Genomic DNA, 22611 nt, shown 5'->3' on the forward strand with positions numbered 1-22611 from the left:
CCTCAAGCTTCTTTCTATCTTTATCCTCCTTTTTGAAACTTTATAAAACTACTGACAACATAAACAAGAAAAAAAGGATGCTCAGAATGAACAAAGGATGTTTTGGGTGAACAGTTCACTCTCTGAATACTTAGCTCAGACTACAGTTCTCTGAACTTCATGAATTGCAAAAGGAAGTCAGCTATAGAAAAGATCTGACACAGTTCTGAACTAATGATGTTGACCTTTGTATAATGCTATCGCTTACTTTGTCAGCACGTTATTCCCTAGAAGTCAAGTAAGTTAACAAAAGCAAAGGTAAAACATAATTTTAAAGTTTAACTGCTCAAAAGTCTCAAAAGATCAATTTCCATCTTTCTTTTCTTAAAGCTACAGTTATTGGAGCTTTGTTACATGTTTGCTTACTCCTCTCTGTGTCTCAGGGAAATAATGCAGCAGGGGTCATCTTCTTGAGGGTAGGGGAGACCTTACAATTCAGCAACAACTTTGGTTAATTCAAGGTTACTCTGCCTTCTAGATGTGATTTTTTTGGAGGAAACTTATATACTACTTAGTACTTCAACATGAAAGAATTAATTTATTTTTATAATGAAGAGCAAACTGTCAGACAAAATACTCTAAAGTTGAAACTATGAATTTTATTAGTGTTTTGCCTAGAAGGATAGTTTTCTGTAACTCTGATAATATATTTATAAATCACCAAAGTTTAACATTAGTTAAAAGAGTAATAAACAGCATTCTTTTGTGTTCATTAACACTATTGATTTAGTAATAACAAATGTCCAGTTTAAATATTCCATCTAGTCTATAGTTTAGCAAGCACAAATATTGATGCCAAGCATATATGAATATATTATTCATGTAAGTTACACAGAACCAAGTTAGGGGCAGAATATAAAATCTTAGGCTACGGGTACCACAAATTATCACATAGTCCATTATTATTTAATTACTTTGGAATTTACCTTTAGTAATAGTATAAAGATTTGCTCTGTTTTATGGAACTGGCTGACAAGTATGAGAGTACTAATGTTTATATTACAGATGAAAACCTATTCTTGACATTTATTAACCATGAATCACATTCATCTCACATAATGAAATTTACAATGCTTTATGGAATAAATGTACTGAAAAGTTAAAATCTATAAATGTTAAGCTACAGAAGAGAAGGAAAAAGAAAAATATAATTAAAACTATGCTAGAAGCACTTAATTTATGGTTGAATATACAAAATACAGTTATACTACTTTTAAGTACAGTATTTTGAGGAAATGTTTTAATAATTTGGAATTCATTTTTGAAGTTTACACTCTAATAGTTCTAGCTGACTTAGGGGACACAATAAAAAGTGGCTGGTATTATTATACATAAGATCTGATTTAAATTTTCCACTTACTCTTTTGCTTCTTAAATCTGATCTGAATCCATTACAGAGGAATAGCCTTAAGTCTCAGGGAGTATGTACTTTTAGTCACCTAGAAGCAAATTTCCTTGTTTACTACAATTCAAGTTCATTTTGGCCTTTTTCAATCACAGAAATTACAAGAAAAAATTGATTCTCTTGTTTGCTGTGACATGTTCACTCAAATATCAATATTCATGATTCTCATCTGGTTTACAGATAACCCATGATATCTGCTTATCCTTTTTTCTTCTGCTTTCTGTCTTGTGGGCAATTCAAAGCAGATCCTGGTAACTAGTAATGAAACTCAAAATAGTTATATGTGCATTTCTATAACTTTGGTCAAAAATTTGACCAGAGTTAAAATTGTCATCCAAACAATTATTTTTTGGATTATCTGTAGATTATACTTGTCATTCTTACAGGATGGAAAATATGCTATATTATATAAATCTGTAAATTTACATGATATTTAAAGAATATTTACTTTTAACTTTTTATGTAGTGCCCCATATGCCTAAGTAATTAAACATTTAAGGAGGGCACGATAAAAGAGGAGAAAATAGACTAAACTCAGGACTCACAAATGCAAAAACCAGTGACACCCAAGATCTCCTTCAAAGACTATAGTACAAAGGAAAATGGCAAGAGGGTACCTGTACATCCTGCTTCATCTGCCTGAGCTTCAGGCCCCAGGATTTCTTGCCCTTCTTTTCCTGCTGAAATCAAAGAACATGGGATTAAAATAGTTCTGTAATGTTCCTAACACCAAAAAAAGATAAATGTTTGAGGTGATGCATATCCCAATTACCCCAATTTGGTCATTAAATAAAATGATCAAATTTTTGTAGTCATGTATCAAAATATCACATGTACTCCTAAAATATGTACAATTATTATATATCCATAAAAATTAATAAAATAAAAAAATAGTTCCAGGAAAAAATAAGGAATTTAGTAACAGGGAAGGAGGTGATGGATGCTGAACAACATACTACACTATAAATCAGTGCATTTGATGATCTCAACACTCTGAGATATGTCTAGATAATAATAATAATATTAATTTTAAAAGCCTACCCAAAGTTAGAAGGCGTTATTTCTAGTGTTTTCTTTAAATAGTATTTCTAAAACATGAGCTTGAATTTCCTAATGACAGAGACTCATATCTTTAGTATTAAATTGAATGATAAAAATTGAAAGTTAGGAAATTTATGGGTTATCTCTAACTTTCAGGCAATTTTGTGGTATATAATAGGCACATTGCCAATGAAAGGAATTTGTGATTTTGGCAAAGATGTGTTGCCCTGTCAAAGTTTAAACAGAAGTCTAAAATTAGAGGAGAGACGTAAAGTTTAAAAGTAAGTTTTTAAAAAAATGATAAAATCATATTATAACAAAAGAAAACTGTAGACCAGTATCCCTCATAAACAGAGACACAAAAGATTCCAAACATGTCAGGAAATCAAATCCAGCAGTGTATAAAGCTATAACACATCATGGCCAAGTGAGGTTTATCAGGAAATACAGAGTAAGTTCACCATGTGAAAAACAATTAATATAATTAAACATATTAAGGGACTAAAAATAGAAAAAGCAATAATCTCATTAAATGGAGAGAATGACAGTTCATTATAAAAACTTTAAATGAACTGGTATAATAATAGAAATTCTTCAGTCTGATAAAGGGTATCTATAAAAAAATACAGCTCCTATTACGTGTAATGGGGAATGCCTTTCCCCCTTAGATCGCAAAGACGGAGAATGTCCGCTTTCCCCACTCCTATTCAACATTGTTCTGGAGGTCCTAAATTTCTGATTTTTTTCTGGTAGCCATCTCTCCTCCACCAGCTAACCCATTTCAGAAGAAACTGATCCCACCATAACCCACAGGGATGGGTCTGTTAGCTTAGATTCAGAAGGTCTCACCCTCTAGCTGCAGTAGCTGTTTCTGAGGTAGACATATGACTTCCACATAATAATCAGGGTGAATTTCAGAGATCTTATTTAATACTCTGTAAGAATAGCTCCTTCTTTTCTTTTGGATAATGGTGTATGTGATGTGAAGCCTTGAAGTGCGGCAGTCATTTGGTTATCATGAGGGAAAGGAGTTTTTCTGCAAATGTGAAACATGACTATATAGTGAAGAAAAGAGAAGAAATGGGATTCTTTACTTACTGGAAGGATGGCCTTGCTAATCAACTCTAACAGAGAAAAATAAACTATCTAACTTGCTATCTCTAAGATTAACCGCAGGGACCTTAATTCACTGTCATTAACATTAATCACATGGGTCTTAACTCACTGTCTTTGAAAATTAACCACCCACTCAGATTGTTTTCACAACCTTTGAAAAGAGCTCAGCAGAGAGAAAGAAAGTGTAAACTCTCCTCTTCTATATTCGCTAGACCAGCCTGGCCAGAACTTATTTCAGAGAAACTGATAAGATCGTCTCCAGGAGAAGAAAAAAGGGAAAAATGAACACCCTAATAACTTACAGCTGTCTCCTACTAATCAGTCTACAGCAATAATTTTCCCTTTACCCCTTTATAATCTCCAATAAAGGGTGCAAGCCACTTGGCCTCAGAGTCAGGACTCCTCCTTTCTTTCACTTGTGTGCTGTACCCTTTTCCCTTTTTTCTCTTGGGAAAAGTAAAAGAAACTTCTTATTTCTTTCTATCCTTAAAAAAAAGTTCTGTGTGTCGCAAACAGTTTAACTTCTAGAAATCTGAAAAGGAAACTTTTAGTACAGGTTATATTGAATTTGGATTTTTTTACCTTTATAAATATGGTAATGTGTCCATATGGTAAAGCTGTAACAAATGTCTTTGTGCCCAAAGTAAACACCTAAGGTACTACACTTTTTCTTTCACTCTTCATTATTCTAACCACTGATAAGTAGTAATAAACAATATAGTGTACTGAAAACTTTTTTAGATGTTTTGTTATTCTTCTTTGCTACCTCTATGTTTATAGTACTCTATATAGTAAGTATTTTGTATTATAAATAAATGCATACTTCTTGGCAAGCAAAAAGCATGTTTTATATATTCAGGTACATTTTATTTATTATAAAGTCTATTAAGAACATGTGTATATATGAAAGGCATAAAGGAGTTTAAAACTGATTTTTCTAACTAGTAGCAGAGCATATGTCATAATTATGGTCAGAATCCTTAGTCATACTAAAACATAGTGTAGCTATCTGCATCCAAATCAAATCCCACTGAATATGTCATTCAAAAGTCTCAATTTAGATTTCCCTTAGGTTTGATTGTTAAATTGAAAAATAGAGCACTCATCAAGTAAAATATGTACATCACTATTAAAGTATGTATTTCTTTTAAGTGCCTTGGATTATAGGGTGGATTGATTCAGCAGGTTTTCTTTACTTATTAATTTTTATACTAGTACTTAAAGATGATCACTATATTTAAAAAATTAAAATATGCATAGACATCTTTAGATCAACATAAAAATACTGTCTAAAGTAGATAATGATGAGATTAACTTCTGCTAAAATCTCATTTTATACTATCAGCACAATGACAATTTAAAAATTCCTAGCAAAGTGTTTACAATGCTTGTAGGATAAACACCAGTGTTTGCTAAATGCCTATAAACCTCTAACACTGCCCTTTCTTTCTTCTCCAATGCACCTCCTAAACTAAAATAAATAGTAAGACAATTGGGTAATTATATGATGCTAATATAATTACTGATTATTGTGTATCTATGCCCTTTATTCTCCTCAAATGAAAATCAAAACAGAGTTAAATTAAAGATGGAGTATGACATTGATATTAAAGGTTAAAATGACATTTTTGAACATTAATAACTTTTCTACTTATAATTACTATTATAGCTAATTAAAAACTGCAATGTAATTAAATGATTTATTCATTTCTTCATTCCTTCACCTTTGCTTGGGATAAAATCTAGGCTCTTTAGATAAGCATTTAACATACTTCAGAATCTGCTCCCAGATTTATTTCCCACAATTTAAAAACTAGAAGTCTCCATTCTTTCCTTCATTATTGGGGGTGACTTTTGGTTGAACAACTAAAACCATGTTGTCTAATTAAAACAGAAAATATCCTAATGCTGGCCTGTAACAGGAACACACTTCTTTCGCTACAGAAAGTGCTGCCCAGGAACAGGCTCCTTGCTGCTCATCCACAGACCAGCATGAGGGTGTTCTCAAAGGGGCTGTGCTCAACATTTTCAAGCAGCAGTCTCCCTCATGTGTTCTTCTAGTTCAGGAAATGTAAGGGAAGTAAAGAGTAAAATACACTTGTACATACTATTTTTTTCCTATAAGACTTAATAATGTCACCACATTATGAATGGTTAACCTAAATTCAATTTTAAAAGGAGCACTAGAATACTCCTAAGGTTTCTGCTGTTAGTGTAAATTCCAAAGCAAATATGTAAATGAGAAAATGCCTGAGTAATAAGACTTTGTTTTTTCAAACAATGGGAAAAGATAGCTTGAAAAATAAGTCATGAAATACTACTCAGCAATAAGAAGGACAAAACTATTGATACATGCAACAACTCAGATGAATCTCTAAGAAATTATGGAGAGCTAAAAAGCCAATCTAAAGAGTTACATACTGTATGATTTCATTTATGTAACATTCTTCAATAACAAAATTATAAAAATGGAGATTAGTGGTAGCCAGGGGTTAGAAATGGAACAGAGAGAAGGGAGAGAGGTGGGTGTATAAAAGTAAAGTAGGGGGCCTTGTAGTGCTAGAATTGCTCTGTATTTTGACTATATCAATGTCAATACTTAAGTTGTGATATTCTATTATAGTTTTGCAAGGTATTATGATTGGGGAAACCTGGGCAAAGGGCACACAGGATCTCTCTGTATTATTTGTGAATTATTCATAATCTATAATTATCTCAAAATAAAGTTTAATTAAAGATAAGTCAAAGGTAAATATTGCAAATTTAGATCAAAAGAGCTTATGGCTTTTTAATTTTAGCCATAAGATAAAATTCCTAGTAACTAAAAACAAGGATGGCAAATGCAATTCACTTTATTTAGAAATCCAGAAGACTTATTATCAATTGTTGGATAGCATAGCTCAAAGTAGAGGATTGATTATGTAGCAAATATGCTAAATTCTAAAGCATGCATTTTTGAAATTTTGTGTTTCTAATAATTACAAATGTGTTCACTGGAATATTTTCTAGCAACCTCTAATATAGCATAGTAAGTTTCTAACTGAATCAGATTTTCCTTTCCTGATGTTTTTCTCCTTCTCTTTGACACATATTCACATATGCCATGCATACTTATACTCGTACAGATGCTCCTTAACTTACAATGGTTATGTCTTGACAAACCTTCTGTAAATAAAAAATATCATAAGTTGAATGCATTTAATACGCCTAATCTACAGAGCCCAATAGCTTAGCCTAGCCTACCTAAAATGTGCTCAGAACACTTATATTAGTCTACAGTTAAAATCATCTAATACAAAGCCTATTTTATAATAAAGTGTTGAATATCTCATACAATTTATTGAATGCTGAAACAAATGGTTTCAGCAAACCATTTGTTTGCATCATTTCTTACAAATGAAAGTAAGAAACAAATGGTTTTATGCATCCTTGAAGTACAGTTTCTATGGAATGATATTGTTTTTTTGCACCATTTTAAAGTTGTAATTTGAACCTATGTCATAAGTTGTGGGCCTTTTGTATACCTTTTCTCAAATTGTACCCACTGCCTAGAAAACTGTTACCCATTCCAACTGAGTAACTTCTACTAATCTGATTTTTAAAGATCAGTTCATATATGTCTCATCCTGAAGTTTTCGCTAGGCCTGCTCTTGCCGTCTCACCCTAAAGTCCCTGCTAAAGGATAACTACTCATACTGAATTCAATCTTAAAAGTGTTCAATCTTTAATTACGGATGAAATGTTTCACTGTGTGCTTTTCTAGATAGCTTCATTTCCCCCTCTTGTATTCTCTAGTTGATAATATATATGGAAATATTTGTGTAACTGTACAGAGAAGTTATAATAAATATAATTCCCAATCTCCATGAATACCTGTTAACTTAGACAAAGATAAAAAAAATATATGTGAGGTCAGATTCAGTTAAGATGGAGAAAGTCCAAACCATCCTGTGTCTGCTACTGAGTGCAGCTAATAAAATCTGGGCAGAATGCATGGAACAGCTATTTGAAGACTCTGAAAGGTAAGTATTAGCAGGCATACTGGAGAAGACGACACAGCAAGAATTCAAAGTACAAAGGGTGATAGTCCAGTATTCCCTAGCCTGGATCCAAGGCAGCCTAAAACCTGGAAGTGGGCACTGGGGCAAGGCAGAGAAAGCTCTAGGAGAAGCCCTCTAGTTTAGGCTCAAAGAGCAGGAAAGGTCTTAAAGAAGGGAGAAATATCCATTTTTTTCCTTTTATTCTTTTGTCCCCAGGCTCTAGGTCATTCCAATTAGTGGTAGAAGCAAGGATGACAGCTGGGAGACCCGAATGTACCTAAAACTCTGAGGGAGGGCACTCCTCCTCTCCAGCAGGAGGAGCTGTGGCCCCAAGGGTGTGGTACAAACTTCCCTGAGTTCTTTCTCTCCTTGTCTTTTTGTAGCTCTTCTTCCTATAGGCATAGTTACAGGAAGTGTGTGGCAAAGTAGAGTAAATAAAGTCCCCTAATTTTGCCTAGAGGATTGAAGAGCAGAGTCCCAGGAAACTGAAAGTACTGGGGAGGTCATGAAAGGGACAAACTCAACACAGTGACCCCATAAAGTTGTTTATGAATTCCTGGGTTTATGCCCAAACTTCTCATGTATGAATGTGATCACAGACTCTGGGAACCTAAGTATGGGATAGATAACTGCCTAGGTCCCAGATTAGCCACTGGGTTATACACAAAGGACAGATCTGGTTAGCATTTCAAAGGCTCTGTAAACCGAACTGATTATGGAACCACAACATACAGAAAGTTGGTTGTAGCTTATAGCATGAATATAACTGGATAAGTTGTCTACTAAACCAAAAATACCAAAATTCTTTATAGGATTTAAATAAGACCAAGAGTCGCATAACATAAATGTCAAAATGTCCAGAATACAATTCTAAGTTACTCAGTGTATGAACAACTGCACAAAGACTTACATAGCAAAAGATGATCAAAAGATGGCAACATTGAGGACATAAAGATCTTGGAATTATCAGACAAAGACTTTAAGGCAGCTATTATAAAAGTTCTTCAAGAAGCAAGGGTAAACCCTGTTGAAAAGAATGGCAGATAGAATGTCTCAGCAAATTCACAGAAAATAGAAGATATATAAATAAAAACTGAAAGGAAATTTTAGAACTAAAAATACAGTAACAAAAAATTTAAGAATCACTAGATGGACTTAATAGCAAAACAGAGATGAAAGAGCATATAGATCAGTGAACTGCACAGTAAATAAGTAGAAATTATTCAATTTGAATAAAAGAGAGTAAAAGATTTAAAAAAAAACAGTCACAGGAATGTGTGAGACAATAATAAAATATTTAATTTTCATGTCATTGGTGTCCCAGAAAAAAGAATATGATAAAGAAAAAAATGTTTAAAGAAATAATGTCTAAAAACTCCCAAAATTTAGAAAAAGACATAAACCAATAGATTCAGGAAGTTCACTTAATCTCAAACAGATAAATCCTCAAAAATCTAGACTCAAATCTATCAATCAAACTGAAAACTGAAGTTTAAAAAATATCTTAAAAAGAGTCAGAGAAAATGATATATGAGGGAACAATGATTTAAAAGACTGCAGATTTATCATCAGAAATCATGGATTCTTTAAGAAAATAGAACATGTTTGAAGTGCTAAAATGAAAAACCTGGCAGTTCAAAATTCTACATCCAGCGAAAATATTCGACAGGAATGAAGGTAAAATAAAGACATTCTCAGATGAAGGAAAACTAATAGAATTTATTTCCAGCAGACCTGTTCTATGATAAAAGAATTGCTAAAAGAAGATTATCATAAATAAGGTGAAATGATATCAGAAGAACACTTAAAATGTCAGGAATGAAAGAAGAACAAAAGAAATCATGTAGTACATATGAAAACTACAAAATAAAGGAAGCAGGATTATGGGATCTATATGAAGGTAAGATTTATACATGCTACTTGGAATGATAAAATATTGATTCTAAGTAGACTGAAAAGTTAAGAGTACATTCTAATCCAAAGAATGACAACTAAAAACTACCTATACAAAGGCATATAGTCAAAAACGAAATAAATTAAAATGAAATCCTAAAAAAATAGTCAAATGATCCAAAGAAGGCAGGAAAGGAGGAACAGAATAATGAAAAAACAGAAGAAACAAACCAAAAACAAATAATAAAATAGTAAACCTAAATCCAAACATCAAAAATTACATTAAGTATAAATGGTCTAAACAAGCCAATTCAGAGATAGGGTTTGTCAGAATAAATAAAAAAATAAAAGCAAGCTCTATCTATATGGTATCTATAAAAATTAAATATGACATAGTTTAAAAATAAAAGGATGGAAAATTATATTATACCATGAAAATACCAACCAAAAGAAAGCTAGAGTAATAACATTAATATCAAAGTAGACTTGAGACCTAAGAAAATTATCAGAGATAAACAGAAACATCGTATAATGATTAGAGGGGTCAATTCACCAAGAAAGCATAATTTAAAATGTGCATGCATCTAACAACAAAGGTTTAAAACAGGTGAAGCAAAAATGGACAGGACAGAAAGGAGAGACAAATCCACAATATAACTGTAGATTTCAATATTCTTCTTGCATTAACTGACAGAAAAAGTAGACAAATCAGCAAGGATACAGAAGAACTAGGCAACACTAACAACTAGATCCAACTGACATTCATAGAACACTCTACCCAACAACAGTAGAATTCACACTCCTTTCACATTCATGAAGACATACCATATCCAGGATCATAAAACAAAACTTGACAAATTTTAAAGAACTGAAATCATACAAAGTATTTTCTCTGACCATAATGACTAGATGTCAATAGAAAGTTAAGAAAATCTCCAAACAGGTGGAAATTAATTACACTTTCAAAGAATCCATGGATGAAAGAGGAAAAAAATGACAAAACATATCAAAATTTGTGAAATATCTCTAAAGTAGTACTTAGAGGGAAACATACAGCATTAAATGCTTATGTTATAAAAGAAGGTCTCAAATCAAAATTCTAAGCTGTGCTAAAAAATAGGAAAAGAGGAGCAAAATAAACTCAGAGCTAGCAGAAGGAAGTAATAAAGATCAGAAATAAATAAAATTAAAAACAAAAAATAAAGAAAACAAAAGGCTGGTTCTTTGAAAAGATCAATGCAATGAACAAGCCACTAGTAAGACTGATAAGCAAAAAAGAAGGAAGCCACAAATTACTAATACCAAGAATAAAAAAGGGACTATTACTACATAACCAGCATATATTAAATGAGTAATAAGGGAATACTCTGAATAATTCTATGGACATAAATTTGAAAACTTTGAAATAAACCAATTCCTTGAAAACCAGAAACTACTAAAACTCAACTAAGCTGAAAAGAATAACCTGAATATTCCTATAACTATTAAAAATTAAATTTTAGTTAAAAACTTTCCCCCAAAAACAAAACTTCAGGCCCAGATAGTATCATTTGCAAATATTACCAAACATTTAAAGGAGGAAATAACACCAAATTTAAAGAATCTTTTCAAGAAAAATAAACAAGGAAGAAACACTTTCCAATTCAATTTATGAGGCCAGGATAACTCTGATACGCAAAACATATAGCAGTACCAAAAAAAAAAAAAAAAAAAAAAAAGAAGAAATAAAAATCAAAATCAAAACTACAGACCAATATTCTTTGTAAGCATTTACACAAAATTCTCCAACAAAATATTAGCAATATACAAATATGATCAAGTAGGCCGGGCGCTGTGGCTCACGCCTGTAATCCTAGCTCTTGGGAGGCCGAGGCGGGTGGATTGCTCAAGGTCAGGAGTTCGAAACCAGCCTGAGCAAGAGCGAGACCCCGTCTCTACTATAAATAGAAAGAAATTAATTGGCCAACTGATATATATATAAAAAATTAGCCGGGCATGGTGGCGCATGCCTGTAGTCCCAGCTACCCGGGAGGCTGAGGCAGTAGGATCACTCGAGCCCAGGAGTTTGAGGTTGCTGTGAGCTAGGCTGACGCCACGGCACTCACTCTAGCCTGGGCAACAAAGCGAGACTCTGTCTCAAAAAAAAAAAAAAAAAAAAAAAAAAAATATGATCAAGTAAGTCTTTCCAGAGAATCAAGGCAGGTTCAATATTTTACAATTCATTACTTCACTTTACCATATTAACAGATCATATGATCATTTAATAACATTATATATCATTTCAATTGATGAAGAAAAAACATTTGAAAAATTCAACTCCAAGCCATGATGAAAACCTCTAGCAAACTAGGAATAGAAGGGAACTTATTCAATTTAATAAAGAGCATCTACAACAAACCTGTAGTTAACATTATACTTAAAGGTGAAAAACTAAATGTTTTCCCCCTAAGATTGAGAAAAAGGCAAGAATGTCCACTATCATCATTCTTGATTATGTTGCAATAAGTCACTAAAAAATAAAAGCTGTAAACATTAATGAAGGAGAAATAAATGCTCCTACTTTCAGAGGACAGAATTGTGTACGTACAAAATTCCAATGGGTCTATGATAAAACTCCTAGAACTAATAAGATAATTTATCAAATCCACAGGATATCAAGACAACACATGGAAATCAAGCAATCATGCTTCTATATACCAGCAATGAACAACTGGAAACTAAATTAAAAGGAAAAATCCTCAAGTCATTCAGAATAGTTCTTCTGTTAAAAAAAAATACGGGCTGGGATCAAGATGGCGGACTAGAAACACCGCCAGACAGAGTGTCTCTGCAGAAAAGACAGATTCTAGCAGAAATTAGAAGAAAAAGGAAGAAGACGAGCATACAGAGGACGAGGGCCAGAAGGAGGAGTACCTGAGACCCCGGAAGACTCCACGGGAGGAGGCTGCGGAGGAGAACTGGAAGCTGGGACCGCCGGAGCAGCCTGGAGACCAGTGGGAAGGGTAGGTGGATTAGTCACCTTCCCCCTCCCCTGCATCCGGGACTGCTGGTGGGCTCCCCATCCGGGGGAGAGACCTGTGGACACCAGCCCAGAGACGGCCACCGCCAGCTAGCGGTGAGCCTGTAGCGGACGCGGCACCAGACTCCCAACTCCCTCGGGCATCTCCCTGTGCACAGACCCGAGCCGCACGGCGGGGCCATACTGCCTCCTTCTCCCCTCTGCCGACCCTACCCGTGGCTGCCCAGAGAGACAATACAGCCACCAGCCAGAGGCACCTCCAGGGAACGGGACCTTCCCTTTTGGGACCCCATAGCTGACTCAGGGGAACTCAGACTGTGAGCTCCCTACCCACCAGCCTTTCCAGGTGCTGCTGGCATGGTGATCCCAGGAGAACGGGGCAGACCCTGAGGCTGAGAGACATAGACCCAGCTTGGGCTACCTGTGGGTGAATTGGGACTGGCACTCCTCTCCCTGGTGGGGATATAGTTGGAACTCTGGGGCCCACAGGTCAGACCTGCAGATCAGATCCCGTGCACCGAAGTCTCGCATTGCCCTGGGCACAGAAGGGATATACGTGAACAGCCTACTGAGGTGTGTGTGCCTTCAGGGGCAGATCAGCGTCCTAGAGGGCAACCTTCCTTCCAAAAGGAGGCCGTAAGCCCAGCCCAGATGGCGTTCCTGCGCAGGGAACCTCCCTGTTGGCATCACAGTCCGGGGAGGCCTGGTGGCGTGTGGTCCGGCCTGCTGGCAGAGGCCCAGGAGTAGCTGCGGAGTTGGGGAGGGTGGAAAGAAGCGAGGCCCGCTCCAGACTGCGAGTCTCAGACAGCCCCACCCCCACACGCAGACTTTCTGGCTGAGCAGGGCCATTCCAGCCCCTCCCTGACAGCTTTTCCTGGAAGTAGAGAACAGAACTTTGACCCCTGCTAACGACATTGGTGGTGCCTGAGGGCAGGCTTACCGAACCCAGCTCTGCCCAGACTCATTCCTAGACCAGCCCTCACTGAGGGGGAGAAAAGGACACACCAGGAAGTCCCAGGGCACCACTGACCACTTAAGGCACTAGAGTACCTCCCTAAGGAACAAGAGTTGATAACAGGACACAAAAACAACAGCATAGCCTGTTCCTCCAAGCAAGTGCCACCTACTGACAGGGAGGGCATCCTGCACAGCCTTTTCACAGCACCTACTAACTCATTCGTTATAAAGGGAGTGGTTGAATCTCACCTACAGACACCACCTACCGGCTCAGACACTAAACAAGGCGTGTGAATACCCAAACAAAAACCTAAAGGAAAGAAACAACAACTGATCGACATGGGAAGATATCAGTGAAGGAACTCCAGAAATATGAAGAACCAAACGGAAAACACACCCTCAAAGAGGAGCACCAGCCCCCTAGAAATGGACACCAACCAAAATGACAGAAAAGGAATTTCATATGTGGATCATAAGAACACTCGCCGACCTGCAAGAACAACTCAATAACCAACACAAAGAAACCACAAAAAGCCTCCAGGACCTAGAACAAAAGTTCACTAAAGAAATAGACACAATGAAGAAAAGTTTAACCAAACTCTTGGAAATGAAGAATCAATTCAAGGAACTACAAAATACAGTGGAAAGTCTCAAGAACAGGGTAGATCAAACAGAAGAAACAATCTCAGAGACTGAAGATAACACTCTCCAAGTAAATAAAACAGTCACAGAGATAGAGCAGAGAAACAAGAGAAAAGAGCAAAGCCTACAAGAGATTTGGGATTATGTGAAGAAACCTAATGTGAGGGTCACAGGGTAACCAGAAGGGGAAGAAGACAATGCTCAATGGTTGGACAAGCTATTTGAAGATATAATAGAGGAAAATTTCCCAGGCCTTGCTAAAAATCTCGATATACAAGTTCAAGAAGCTCAGAGGACCCCTGGGAGATTCAATGCAAACAGGAAGATGTCACGACATGCAGTCATCAGACTGACCAAAATATCAACTAAAGAGGCCCTTCTAAGAGGTGTAACATGGAAGAAGCAAGTAACATACAAGGGAAAGCCAATTTGAATAACACTAGACTTGTCCACTGAGACTTTACAAGCAAGGAGAGACTGTGGCCTCATTCTCACTCTTCTGAAACAAAACAATGCCCAGCCTAGAATCTTATTCCCTGCAAAACTAAGCTCCATATATTAAGGAAAAATAAAGACATTCTCAGACAAGCAAAGTCTCAGAGAATTCACCAAGACAAGACCAGCCCTACAAGAAGTACTCAAAACTGTGTTACGCACGGAACACCACAATAAAAACCAGCAAAACCCAAAGATTAAAGGCCAGATAGTACAATGGTTCAAGAGAGAAATGAAAGCAACAACATCCAACCCAACAGAATGAACAATAATCTACCTTACCTATCAGTTCTCTCAATAAATGTGAATGGCTTAAACTCTCCACTCAAGAGACATAGGCTGGCTGAATGGATAAGAAAATACAGGCCAAGTATATGCTGTCTTCAGGAAACACATCTAACCTGCAAGGATGCATATAGACTAAAAATAAAAGGGTGGAGATCAGTATTCCAAGCAAGTGGAAGCCAAAAGAAGGCTGGTGTGGCAATTCTAATGTCAGACGATTTAGTTTTCAAAGCAACAAAAGTAGTGAAAGACAAACAGGGTCATTATATAATGGTGAAGGGCACAGTTCCACAAGAAGAGATAACAATTTTAAATATATATGCACCCAACTTAGGTGGACCCAGTTTCATAAAACAAACCTTACTGGATCCAAGCAAATGGATTAATAACAACTCCATAATCACTGGAGATTTCAACACCCCACTGATGGCATAAGACAGATCCTCCAAACAGAAAATTAATAAAGAAATAATGGACTTAAACAAAACTCTAGAACAATTGGGTCTGACTGACATAGGACATTCTACCCAAAATCCACTGAATATACGTTCTTCTCATCATCTCACGGGATATTCTCTAAGATTGACCATAGGATACTAGGACACAAAGTAAATCTCAAGAAATTTAAAAAAACAGAAATCATAACATGTATCTTCTCAGATCACAGTGGAATAAGAGTAGAAATCAACCCTAACAGAAACTCACATTTATAAGCAAAAATGTGGAAATTAAACAACCTCCTAGTAAATGATTACTTCATAAATGAAGAAATCAAGATGAAAATAAAAAAATTCTATGAACAAAACGACAATGGAGAGACAAGTTATCAAATCCTCTGGGATACAGCTAAAGCAGTTCTGAGAGGAAAGTTATCTCCATAAATGCCTATAACCAAAAGTCAAAAAGATCACAAATAGACATTTTAATGAAATGACTCAAAGAGCTGGAAAAAGAAGAACAGACCAACCTCAAACCCAGCATAAGAAGTGAAATAAACAAGATCAAATCAGAACTAAATGAAACTGAAAACAGGGAAGCTATTCAGGAGATTAATAAAACAAAAAGTTGGTTCATTGAAAAAATAAACAAAATTGACACGCCATTGGCTAAGCTAACGAAAAGCAGAAAGGAGAAATCTCTAATAAACTCCATCAGGAATAAAAAAGGAGATATCACAACTGATCCCAAAGAGATACAAGATACAATTTATGAATACTACCAAAATCTTTATGCACACAAACTGGAAAATGTGGAGGAAATGGACAAATTTGTAGAAACACACAGCCTCCCTAGGCTCAACCAGGAAGAAATAGATTCCCTGAACAGACCAATCTCAAGAGTTGAAACTGAAACAGCAATTAAAAATCCCCCTAAAAAGAAAAGCTCGGTCCAGATGGTTTCACACCCTTATTTTACCACACTTACAAAGAAGAACTAGTACCTATCTTGCAGAAACTATTCCACAACATCAAGAAGAATGGAAACCTCCCCGACACCTTTTATGAAGCGAATATTACTCTGATACCAAAACCAGGAAAGGATACAACAAAAAAAGAAAACTACAGACCAATATCCCTAATGAATATAGATGCAAAAATTTTCAACAAAATCTTAGTTAACTGAATCCAGACGCTTATCAAAAAAATAATCCATCACGACCAAGTGGGCTTCATCCCAGGGATGCAGGGATGGTTCAACATATGTAAATCTATAAATGCAATTCACCACATAAACAGAAGCAAAAACAAAGACCACATGATTCTTTCAATAGATGCAGAAAAAGCCTTAGACAAAATCCAACACCCCTTCATGATACGAACACTTAATAAAATAGGCATAGAAGGAACATATCTAAAAATGATACAAGCCATATATGACAGACCCATAGCCAACATCATACTGAATGGGGAAAAACTGAAAGCATTCCCACTTAGAACTGGAACCAGACAAGGCTGCCCACTATCTCCACTTCTATTCAACATAGTGCTGGAAGTCCTGGCTACAGCAATCAGACAGGAAAGTGGTATTAAAGGTATCCAAATAGGGGCAGAAGAGATCAAACTTTCACTGTTTGCTGATGATATGATATTATATTTAGAAAACCCCAAAGATTCAACCAAGAAACTCCTGGAACTGATAAATGAATTTAGTAAAGTCTCAGGATACAAAATCAATACACACAAATCAGAGGCATTCATATACGCCAACAACAATCTAATGGAGAACCAAATCAAAGACTCAATTCCCTTCAAAATAGCAACAAAGAAATTAAAGTACCTAGGAATATACTTAACCAAGGAGGTAAAAGATCTCTACAGGGAGAACTGTGAAACACTGAGGAAGGTCTAGCAGAGGATGTAAACAGATGGAAATCATACCATGCTCGAGGATCGCCAGAATCAACATCATCAAAATGTCTATACTACCCAAACTGATCTACAGATTCAATGCAATACCTATTAAAATCCCATCAGCATTCTTTACAGATATAGAAAAAATAATTTTACGTCTCGTATGGAACCAAAGAAGACCCTGAATATCAAAAGCAATTCTAGGCAACAGAAACAAAATGGGAGGCATTAACATGCCAGACATCAAACTATACTAAAAAGCTGCAGTAATTAAATCAATTTAGTATTGGCACAAAAATAGGAATATTGACCAGTGGAACAGATCTGAGAATCCTGATATAAAACCATCCTCATATAGCCATCGAATCTTTGACAAAGCAGACAAAAACATACGCTGGGGAAAAGAATCCCTTTTCAATAAATGGTGCTGGGAAAACTGGATAGCCACCTGTAGAAGGATAAAGCAGGACACACACCTTTCACCTCTCACAAAAACCAACTCATGCTGGATAACAGACTTAAACCTAAGGTATGAAACTATTAGAACTCTAGAGGAAAAAGTTGGAAACACTCTCCTAGACATCGGCCTGGGCAAAGAGTTTATGAAGAAGTCGCCAAAGGCAATCACAGCAGCAACAAAAATAAATAAATGGGACATGATCAAACTAAAAAGCTTCTGCACAGCCAAAGAAATAGTCATGAAAGTAAACAGACAACCTACAAAATGGGAGAAAATTTTTTCATCCTACGCATCCAATAAGGGGCTGATAACTAGAATCCACTGAGAACTCACGAAAATCAGCAAGAAAAAATCAAATAACCCTATTAAAAAGTGGGCAAAAGACTTGAACAGAAACTTTTCTAAAGAAGACAGAAGAATGGCCAACAAACGTGAAAAATGCTCAACATCTCTAATCATCAGGGAAATGCAAATCAAAACCACAATGAGATATCACTTAACCCCAGTGAGAATGGCCTTTATCAAAACGTCTCCAAACAACAAATGCTGGCGTGGATGTGGAGATGAGGAACACTCCTACACTGCTGGTGGGACTGCAGACTAGTTCAACCTCTGTGGAAAGCAATATGGAGATATCTTAAAGCGATACAAGTGATTCTACCATTTGATCCAGCAATCCCATTGCTGGGCATCTACCCAAAAGATCCAATGACACTCTACAAAAAAGACACCTGCACTCGAATGTTTATAGCAGCACAATTCATAATTGCAAGGCTGTGGAAACAGCCCAAGTGCCTATCAATTCAAGAATGGATTAGGTAAATGTGGTATATGTATACCATGGAGTACTATTCAGCTCTAAGAAACAATGGTGATATAGCGCATCTTATATTTTCCTGGTTAGAGCTGAAACCCATACTACTAAGTGAAGTATCCCAAGAATGGAAAAACAAACATCACATAGACTCACCAGCAAACTGGTATTAACTGAGCAGCACCTAAATGGACACATAGGTACTACAGTAATTGGGTATTGGCCAGATGGCAGGGGGTAGGGGGCGGGTATATATATACATAATGAGTGAGATGTGCACCATCTGGGGGATGGTCATGATGGGGACTCAGACTTGTGGGGGAAGGGAGAAAATTGGCATTTATTGAGACCTTGAAATCTGTACCCCCATAATATGCCAAAAAAAATACGTAGGTGTAAATCTAACAAAACATGTACATGATTGGCATTCTGAAAATATAAAAACCCTTATAAGAAATCAAGAAAGACCTAAATAAATACGGAGACATTCTATGTTCATCAATTGGAAGACTCTTCAACATAATAAATATTTGAGTTCTCCCCAAATTGATCTTTAACTTTAACTCAATTCAAATCAAAATATGGCAGGATTATTGTCAATAGAGATAAGATTATTCTAAAATTTATATGAAAAGGCAAAGAACTACAATAATCAAAATAATTTTGAAAAAGAAAAAGTTGCACAGCCCGGATGTTTTTGGCAGCATAAATCACTATTGCATGGGCATGGAAACAACCTAAGTGCCCGTCAATTCATGAGTGGGTAATTAAAATGTGTTATATGCTAACAATGGAATATTACTCAATTCTAAGAAATGACAGTGAGCTAGCACCATTTATGGTATCCTGGATTAAGCTTAAGCCCGTTATCCAAAGTGAGGTGACACAAGATATGGAAAATGGGGTCTACGTATACTCGCCATCAAATTGGTACTGACTAAAACTATGGAGCTCAAATGGTGGTAATGTTCACCAGGGATTCGGGGAGGGGAGGAGGAGACCCACATCTTATGGATGTGGCAAGCATTGTGGAGAGGAAGGGAATACCTCTAACCCTTCTTAGGGAGAGGCAAAGATATACAATGTAACCAAAAAGTCAAAACAAACAAACAAAAAAACCAAGAAAACTTTTATCGGGTGGTGGGCAGGCGGGAGGGGGGAGGAGGAGAAGGGTGTATACTTACATAATGGGTGTGGTGCGCACCACCTGGGGATTGGGCATGCGTGAATCTCTGGCACATGGGGGGGGATGGATGGCAGGGGCAATATATGTAACCCTAACAATATTTGTACCCCCATAATATGAAATAAAAGGGGGCAAAAAAAAAAAGTTGCAGAAATAATGTTGCCCATTTTAAGACTTAGTATAAAGCTATAGTTACCAGAATTATGTGGTTTTGGCAAAAAGAGAGATATATAGACCAACAGAACAAAGTCCTGAAAAAGACCTATACAAATATGAAAAATTAATTTCCAACAAAAATGCTAACGCAATTCAATAAAGAACAGCCTTTTTAATAAACAGTATTAGAACAACCAGACATCCACATTAAAAAAAATAAACCTCCCCTCAACCTCACATCTTATTTAAAAAATTAACTCAAAATGGATCACAGACATATAAAAGGGAAGAAAGCAAAGGAGAAAATCCTGATGATCTGGAGGTAAGCAAAGAGTTCTTAAACATGACACCAAAACAATGATCCATAAAAGGAAAAACTGACAAACTAGCCATCAAAGTTAAAAATTTTGCTGTCTAAAAGACCAGGATAAGTGAATAAAAAGACAAGCTACCATAGTTTTTACTACAAGTATAAAGAACTCTCAAAACTTAATTGTAATAAAACAAATACCTCAACTGGAAAATACAGAAAAAGCAGACACTTCACTGAAGAGGACATACTGATGACACATAAGCACATGCAAAGATGTTCAACTTCACTGGCCATTAGGGGAATGCAAATGAAAACCAAACATATTATGAAAACATACCTATTTGGAATGGCCAAAGTAAAAAATACTGATAAAGTCAAATGTTTATTGGAGGGATGTTGAGAAAGTACATTATCCTTCATGTATTACTAGTGGGATAGTATAACCACTCTGGAAAAGTTCAGCAGTTTCTTAAAACAGTAAATATATACTTGACAAATGATACAATAATCCCACTTCTAGGCATTTACTCTAGAGAAATGAAAACTTAATGTCACCAGCCCCCTAAATCTCTATACTAATATTTACAGTACCTTTCTTCACAATGTCTATAAATTGGAAACAACTCAAATGTCCTGCAACAGGCGAATGGATTAATGAACTGTGGTTCATCTATACAATGAAGTACTACTCATCAATAAAAATGATCAAACTATTGATATTAATACATGTAACAACTTGAATCTCAAAGGCATGCTGAGTGAAATACAAAATGTTTCACCCTGTGTGATTTCATTTTTCTGGCATTTTCAAGAAGACAAAACTATAGCAACAGAGAATAGATCACGGTTGCCAGGGTTTACAGCGGAAGGAAGATGTGGCCAAGGAGGGGTGGTAAAAAAAAAGAGTTCTTTGGTGATGGACTATTCTGTGCCTTGAATGTGCTGATGCTACATGAACGCGCGCACGTGTGTGAAAGCTCATAAAACATAAAACATTAACAAAAACAGCCAATTTTACTGTAAGTTAATTAAAAAGATTTCTGAGTTCTTAACAATTTATTTTTCTAATTAAAGGTGCTAATTCTGTAAGTGGAAGTCTGAAAGGATTAATAGGAATGTTTGAGGATTTTTAAAACTATTTTGATTGTTTAGCCTCAGTTACTTGAGAGATCAATTCATAATAATACACAATGTTTTTATATTTAATCAATTGATAAAGTAAAATGGAAATCAGATCCAGAAATCTTGTGAACACTTTTACTTTACAAAAAGAAAAAAAAATAAGGAAGCAGTATATCAGAGCAAAGTCTTTAGAGTCAATTAAGCCTGGTTAAGACCCTGGCTCTACTGGGTCCATGAGTGACTTTTGGAAATATAATCCCTCTAGTCCTTAGTTTCCACATCTATAAAATTAGGACATCAACTAATAGGGTTGTTGCGAGGATTGAACGAGAAAATACATAAAGTATTTAGCCCAATGCCTGACAGACAGCAAATGTTGAATAATCAGTGACTATTATTAGGGATTCTATGAAGATTTACAAATTCTTTTGAGATGCCTAAAATTATGTTTATTATATAACATTCATTTTCAATCATCCATATACCTTCATTATCATTCCTTTTCTCTCCTAGCCGGAAAGGAAAAAAAATCATTTATCTAAACACTAAGAATAACTTGTCTATATACAGTACAGGCCTGCTAAGTATTTTTACCCTTAATTAGTTGAGCAAAATATCCAAAGTCCTGAATCATCTGTGCAACTTACATTAGAACAGAGGTCAATGGCACAGCTTCCAGACTTAGACCATCTGGTTTCAATTTCAGATGACACTCTCTCACTAGTAGTGACTCTGGTAAGTTACCTAATGTCTTTTGTACCTCTCTTTTCTCATCTATAAAATGGGGCTAAGTAACTTGTCTCATTACAGTCTTATGAAGATTTTCTAATATATGCAAAACAATTAAAAATATTACTGGGTACACAAAGTGCTCAGTAAAAGTTGGTATGATTAATATTAGTCAGTGGTTTGTGGATTTGGGTATTATTATTATTTTTTATAAAAGTGATTCTGGTCTTCAGAATAAAGGCGCCCCAAAGATGTCTACATCCCAATCCTTCGACCCCGTGGCGAAATGGACTTTGCAGATGTGATTATGGTTATACACCTTGAGATAAGGAGGACCCTAGATTATTTGGGTGAACCAATTAATCATATGAACTCTTGAAAGTGGAAGAAAGGGAGGCAGAAGTGGAGAGATGAGATGAAAAAAGTAGGAGAGAACTAAGCAAGAGAGGGACTTGACCTGCCTTGCTAGCTTTCAGATGGAGAAAAGGGGGCACGAACCAAGGAATGCAGATACTCTGTAGAGTGGAGAATGCCCCTCCATCAGCAAG

General features: G+C 35.9%; 1 protein-coding gene across 5 annotated transcripts in view; it reads right to left on the minus strand.

The window, feature by feature from the left end:
- The window catches only part of ZEB1 (zinc finger E-box binding homeobox 1), a 214307-nt gene that overhangs the window by 42340 nt on the left and 149356 nt on the right, over window positions 1-22611 (minus strand). For 3 of the 5 annotated variants that reach the window (XM_012789009.2, XM_012789015.2, XM_075997610.1), the window contains one exon: window positions 2062-2124. In XM_012789009.2, coding sequence (XP_012644463.2) covers window positions 2062-2124 — 63 coding nt within the window. The remainder of the gene's footprint in view (window positions 1-2061; window positions 2125-22611) is intronic. The other 2 variants (XM_012789010.2, XM_020284145.2) reach the window with 1 other exon arrangement.

The sequence above is a fragment of the Microcebus murinus genome, chromosome 25, assembly GCF_040939455.1.
Source record: "Microcebus murinus isolate Inina chromosome 25, M.murinus_Inina_mat1.0, whole genome shotgun sequence".
In the NCBI taxonomy this organism is placed as follows: domain Eukaryota; kingdom Metazoa; phylum Chordata; class Mammalia; order Primates; family Cheirogaleidae; genus Microcebus; species Microcebus murinus.